The sequence below is a fragment of the Pinus tabuliformis genome, chromosome 2_2, assembly GCF_031772625.1.
Source record: "Pinus tabuliformis cultivar Carrire ecotype Pingquan chromosome 2_2, CPIR1, whole genome shotgun sequence".
In the NCBI taxonomy this organism is placed as follows: domain Eukaryota; kingdom Viridiplantae; phylum Streptophyta; class Pinopsida; order Pinales; family Pinaceae; genus Pinus; species Pinus tabuliformis.
The window spans coordinates 477,066,930-477,074,051 of record NC_142300.1 but is presented as its reverse complement, the minus strand read 5'-3'; the positions used below and the strand labels follow the sequence as shown (position 1 = coordinate 477,074,051).

The 7,122-nt window shown below is 38.0% G+C and overlaps 1 protein-coding gene across 1 annotated transcript; it reads left to right on the top strand.

Annotated features, from left to right (window-relative positions):
- The first annotated feature begins 4,528 nt into the window (after positions 1–4,528).
- On the top strand, positions 4,529–5,162 carry LOC149193411 (uncharacterized). Its single transcript, XM_089406635.1, has one exon. The coding sequence runs from the start codon at positions 4,709–4,711 to the stop codon at positions 4,997–4,999; it is 291 nt and encodes a 96-aa protein (XP_089262761.1). The 5' UTR covers positions 4,529–4,708; the 3' UTR covers positions 5,000–5,162.
- The last annotated feature ends 1,960 nt before the right edge of the window (positions 5,163–7,122 follow it).

Sequence of the window (7,122 nt, the reverse complement as noted above, 5' to 3'; positions counted from 1 at the left end):
TGAACATCTACTGTCAATTTACAGAGCCTTACACAGGAAGTAGCAGAGATCACCCTTCTCACTTATACAATCAATCAATCAGATCAAACTCCTTATGCATTCAGTTTTACATTTAGATCTAACAAGAATTCATTGACAGAAAACAGTAAAACAATAATACTCATCAAATAGATTAGTCATCTCTGAACAACATACTTTTCTTTTGCATACATTACTTGGAAGAGACAAACCAAAGTGTATACGCAACTTCACCAAAGCGACCCAACATACAGATCTACAAATATTAACTCATAACTTTGTTGTTATTCTGGACTTCAGACAAACCCAGATCATGACATTCAAAGAATAATATAGGTGTACACAATTAGATCTGGCCAAACCAATATCTGATCATTCAATGATAAGTCATTTCAGGTCTCATGATCCTGATCCAACATTGAATTCAAGGTGCACAAAATATTTTAGATCAAATCACCAACATAGCCCTTGCAACATAAAATATACTTCAGATAGAAGTATTCCTTAGAAGCCCTTTTCACTTGCACACAGTGGCCTTATGATCTTCTCCTCCTTATATAGTTTTAGGCCTTTCTCAATACCTCAGACCAAAACTACTTAGGGCCCGTGGTATTCTTGGGCAGGATCAAATAGTCGTTACTCCACTCAATATTGTGGGCTAATACCATGGTATTGACCCCTGGTATTGAAACAGTTTATGAATGCTGAGAGTGCATAAATCCAGCATCTTCCTTTGTAAAAGGAACTCCAGGTCACTACCAACAGAGTTAGTGGGAGAGGCTAGTGGTGAATTAGGTGGCGTGACACTATTCCTAGGACCCTTATCCCTATTATGGAAGTGGGAGGGTGACAGTGAGGGAACGTACGAGATATGTGAGGTGGATGGAATGTCGTGGTATGGATGGGGTGCCAAAAACGGAGAAGGTATTTCCTGATAGGGGTGAGGTCCCGGCAAAGGTTGATGAATGCATGCGACAGGACTAAAAAGAACTGAAAATTTAGATTTTGCAAAGGTTATCGGGGAGGACGGAACCAAAATGGGAGAAGAGCCATATATAGAAGAGCCAAAAGCATGAGGTCAGTTAGAATTAGGGCCACGTAACATACCTATCTGTTGCCAATGTGGAGCACCATGTTACCCATTCGAACCAAGACAACCCTTGCCAAAGTGTGACATCGAATAACCACCGTAACATTTTTGACCATGCAAATGACCTCTCGGTCGACGAGGGCACTGTGCCATCAAATGTCCAGTATGGTGGTAGAATGAGCACCTAAAGGGTACCCCCCAGTAGTCTAGCCTCTGTGATAATTGGGTGTCACCCTAGTGTAGTTCAATGTGGTCCGAAAAACCCCCCGATACTCCTTCTCAATAAGTATATAGGCGACACTTTTATCTGATGCCCCCAGATAGCGCGGGTCAACATAAACAAATTTTCCAATTGTATTGCCAATATCCAATAAAGCCTGCTTAGTCCATAACTCAATTGGCAAGCCAGGAAATTTTACCCAGATCAACTTGTTCTGCGGCGTGTTGTGAAGTGGATTATACCCGATATACCATGAATGGAGAGCCAGGAATCTCTTTCCATTTATCCACAGGATAGCTTTGATTTTCTCCAAGTCCTCATGACTGAGAAAATGAAAGCTATACCAGCTTTTCAACAAGAGAACAACGGTAGGCAAGTATCCAAGCATCGATTTTCATTTCTTTTCGACCCAATTACGCATCTTAGAGTCACCCATTTCAAAAAAGTACAACCTGTCGACAAGAGCCCGTTTCTAGAGGCTAGTAATACGATCAAACATAACAGCATTATCCAAAGCCAATGCTAGAGATGGGGTGATGGTTTTGATAGATTGATGCTCGGAATGTCGACCATGAATTGCATGCACGCCACCCTATGGAATAGGAAGCACATGAGTACCATCTGGCGCGCAGTCATCCCTTAGGATAGTGTGCCATGCATTGAGGGAGTGTGGTCCACTATGACGTTCATAGCCAGATGTGCTTTTTTGAAGAGACTCAGCATCCATTGTGGCTCGGATGAGAGCCTCGTTGGCATATACATCAGATGCTAGACCCTCCATAATCCAAGTTGTAAAGAGAAAGCACAATATAGTACTCATAGGCCCCTCTAACTAAGTAAATGAGAAGTGCAGGAAAGTAGATGAGAAAATCAAGAAAGAATGTCCTGAATTAATCACTCCGTACCTCGACATTAGGAAAGCATCATTCATGAGGGAGAGAGAGCGTGTGTGGATTAAATCATTTAGCCCACGAAGGATCAAGACGTCACCAAAAGGTCATCCAAAATGGGAAAATGTGAAGGATACTGACACAAGGAATAATCTGCTAGATTTGAAGTGATGAACAAGGCGTGAGATCACATAGGAAAGCATCCGGATGACGTGTGGCCATAAATGTGATGTGTTGTAAGGTGGTACATGCCACCAAACCGCTGAGAATTTTGACGACTGCCAGAAAAAGCAGTGTTCTGGCAGTCAGAAAATAACCAAAGGGAGCCCAGCACCGATGGCCCGTCGAAACCAGTAATACCAAAGATGAAGCAAGGTAAAAATAGTGAATGGAAAGCCCACAGTCCCTCACAGCCCATGAATTAAGACAAACGCCAGTAAAAGTAGAAACCCAACAACCAGAAGTTAACCAGGGAGAGCCCAACACTAATGAATCGACGAATCAAGTAGCAAAGCCAGAGAGATGGCAAGAAAATAATAGTAAAATGGAAGACCCATAGTCCCCCACAGCAACAACAACAATAACACCCAACGCATGTCATCCAATAGTTACAAATGCGAAAACCAAAATTCTTACAGGGTCTAGAAATAACGATGGAGTTGGTCCATTGGTGCCAATGCGGGATGAAAGTGTTTAAATTCAAGAAGGAGCACAACCCAGAAGAATTTGCAGATAAAAATTCCCAAATGGGGTCAGAATCGTACAGCATATGGTCGAAAGAAAGGAGGTTGAAAGTGGGTGGTGAATATGCAATATAGGATGTAAATAGCGAGAGCAAATATCAATAGAATGTGGCAGAATTCCGCCAGCACAAGTTTGAGAATTATCACGCTAATACCTGTATAAGCCCATAGAAGTATATGCCTAAACAGAGATGTGTAGGCAAAGAATGGTGAAAACCCCCCAAACAGTGTGTCTATATGCCAATAAACCCCCTATATTAGCCTCCAGAAAAGCCTATTGATACTAGAAAGATCAATTAAGCCCATGGACTAGTGTAACATACCTGCCCTTAATTGAAAGAAGATAATAATAACATATTTGCAAGTAGTTATTGAAGCTAGTGCACTATCAGGAGCAATCTATGTGAATTCCACAAGAAATATCAAGCTGTGTAAACTACTCTGCGATAGTCATTGTATGATTATTTCATTTATTGTATTCCGTGGAAGATTTTTATTCAAAATTTCATGTTGAATTAGGATAATCAGTAAGAGGGTTTAAGATTGTTGAAAAATACCCAAGCATATAATCATTAATATGGTAGAATTTTCCATCCTTTTAAAAAATAATAATTTATTACAATTTAATTATTATTTATTTTGTTTTATTTTATTAAAAATAATAATTATATTTACATTGAATCCATTCTTCTAGGGGACATATCCCCATTGGGCTTCATCATCTGCCAAAGGCCACTCACAATTGGCCATTTGTCTTCTAATTTAGCCAACCTTTCATTGTTAGCTTCCCATTGTGGCAACGTCTCACAATATAAAGAAGGCATTCACCTTGAATCTGCAATGAGATCGATGTCATCACGCAAAGTAAAGGTTTTGGCTTGAAAGGTTCTATGTTTTCATGACCTAAGGCATGGCATGGTCGAACAATGCAATGAGGAAGTCTATAGATAAAGCCTCTAGAATTCATGCTAAGCAAAAGGGAGAAGAAAGTAAAGACAATGAAGACAAGTCCAAAGCTGCATTGATGAAATTCAAAGCAATAGATCATACACATGCCCATGCATCGAAGAAGTATATCCTTCTATCTTCGATAGCTTAATACTAATTACATCTAGGAACAAAGGTGCTCTTGTAAGTTCATGAATCGAAGAGTCATCAATATATAACCTCGTTGGACTTATTAAACAACATTCTCTTTTACTCTTTAAAGGTAATTGGGGCACTTCTTAATGGAAAAAACAGATCTTAGTAGGAATACCAATTGATTAAACTTGGAAGCATACTTCCTCATGAGATAAAACAAAAACTTCAAATCCAAACTTTCAGTGGCATCGAATCTAAACTGGGGGACGGTGAGACGATACGATATTATACGCGTATTCGTGTAAAAACCAGGGCCCGGGGCCCTCCTTTCAGCGTTTGTCGGGGGCCATGAGCGCGATGCTTTTGGAGGAGGCCGGCAGAGCGAGCGAGCGAGCCAGAAGATGTGAAGATAAGGGCGAACCGCCCCCCACCCACCATTATTGTTAACCGACAGAAGAATTTCTATATAAACACACTCGCCGGATGCCTTGTGGTTCACCAAGGTCCGGGGCAGTGAGGCCTTTTCTCTATTGCCTACTAATTTCCTTTTCCTTTTTTTTTGTCAGGTTTTCTCTTTTTCTCAGTCCTGGGCTTCTGAACTTTGCATATACCCTCTTATTATTATCATCTTCTTTGTCTCCTTGCGTTGCTTTGCTGCAAGGGAATGGCGTCTTTGACTGTTCATGGCCACGGTTTGAAGTCAGAGGCGGGAACAAGATCGCCAAAGTATATGAGCATCACTTTGTTATCAGAAGATGTTGCGACGAGCGTTTCTTCTCCAAAATCGGAGCATAAATCATGCCTCTGCTCTCCCACCACTCACGAGGGCTCCTTTCGTTGCCGCCTTCATAGATCGTCGTCTGGTTATTGGGGTAAGAAACCCATCCCAACACCCAAGCCCAAGCCCGCGCCCGCGGCTAATGGCGTGATACATCAGTCTGAAGAAGCTCAGTGAAATATAGCGGATGTGTTTTGTACTAGTAGCCTTATCTCTGATAACCCAACCTCTGTAAGTTCTTTTCAGGATGTTGTTTGATCAAGGTAATCTGGCCATCCATGTAAATATTGATAAAAACTATGATAGCAAGGGTATGCAATTAAGGATGGTGTTGTCTAAATATTCTGGAGTTTTTGGATGGAATCTTCGAGTTTTTGATAAAGATGGTGTTGTCTAAATATTCTGGAGTTTTTGGATGGAAATCTCGACTTTTTATTAAATTTTTGTTATTTAAAATGGTTTTTAATTATATATAGATTTAACATTTTAAAAAACACTTAAAACATTTAGATTATAAATATTGTGAAAAATTTATAGATCAAACTGATTCAAATAAATTTTTACCAAATTCTAAATAATTAGATTAAAAAATATGTCAGAAAATCTTCTAAATAATTAGATTAAAAATATATGCCAGAAAATCTTCCAAAACATACAAGTAAATTAAATCATCATACGCTTACATCAACCTATCTACTCAGTGACCCTTTAATGTATATATATATCTTACTTTCATACTGCTTTTATTGGAAATACAAATATCGTTGATATTATTATCTCTATTTGGTACACTTCTTCTTCTTCAGCGTTTGTCAAACTAAAACTATAGATTGGTGTTTGGAATTGATTTGCAGTAGACCTACCCATGCTCTGGTCCCTTGCAGTTAGCCAAATTTGATGCATTCTTTATCTCAGATGTTTCTTATTTTCAGTACAACATCTTCTATATCTGCCATGTTCATTGATCTTCATTGCAACAACCACTATACCCATTTCCTCCCAGCTTAGTCTAATTGATCATTTTAGTTTAAATTGTAGCATATTATTTTTAGAAAAAAATATTTTGATGGGAATTTATCATGTATCATTTTTTCCTAATTTTTTTCTAGATTTTTATTTCTTTTATACATAATTTTTTTTGAAATTGTAATTTTTTATTATTTAAATTGTATTTTTAAATATATATAAACCATTCTAAAAACATTTTAATAATATATCTAACTAAAATTTACAATTTTTCCAAAATAAATAAATTTTATCAAAATTATAAAAAAAAGAAAAAGAGCCCGCATTTCTTCTTCAACAGAGTCATCCATGATTTACTGTATGGGTTAAAATCAAAATCTCTACTGAAATTTCTGAAAATAAGAATTTTCTTCAGACACATTCAAGGTACTAGGGCATATTGGCAACGTTCTAGATTCTATCCTTTACCTTTTTTGGTCAGAGGAAAAAACACAACCGTCTTTATTGTCGTTTACATTTGCTTACATCAATACTTCATAACCACTCAACAAAATAGGTATTCAACAAAATAGATATACCATAATTAAAAAAGCTCTGAAACAGAGCCACCAGATGCAACAGTGAAAGAAAGGGTAATAGCCACCCCAAAAGGGCAAGGGAGGAAGAGATGAGGAGAAGTAAAGACCTATCCTCTCACAAATAAAGACGTAACAATAATTCTTGCTGAACAAAGTCGAAGGAACACATGAAACTCTGTATGGGGTGTTGGCATTCCAAGTTCCGATCACACAGCCTCAGTATGTTCTCTGGGCTCTTATTGACCTTTTTATTCCTTAACAATTTCTCACTTTTGCTTTGCTGGCCGGGAAGTTCCACATAAACAATTTTTAATTCCAACGTTGAGGATTTGAAAATCCTGCTTTTCACGTATCCTTTGCTTCGATCAGAGTGCCACGTATCCAATTTTTGTCACAATTTAGCTGCTAATTTTTCCAGGAATCGTTTTTCTTTAATGGTATATATAAATTCATCGCCATCAAAAATTTTGAGGTATCTAAAATCTTAAAATGAATAGAGTATCTAAAATCTTAAAATGAATAGTTATAAGTGGTACAAGTTGCACTCTATAGGTTTTAACATCAAGATCCCTAAAAAAACTCTGTAGATTTTTTTCAGTTTGTGCATTGAATTTTGTACTGAAATCTACCATAATCTTATCTCTGAAATCTATCTCAGTGACCTCAATAAAATCTCACTCTAAAAGACACGACGTTGAGAGTGATCGCTTAACCTAATTGTAGTTCCCCAGACACCATCCAATTAATTCATAGCAT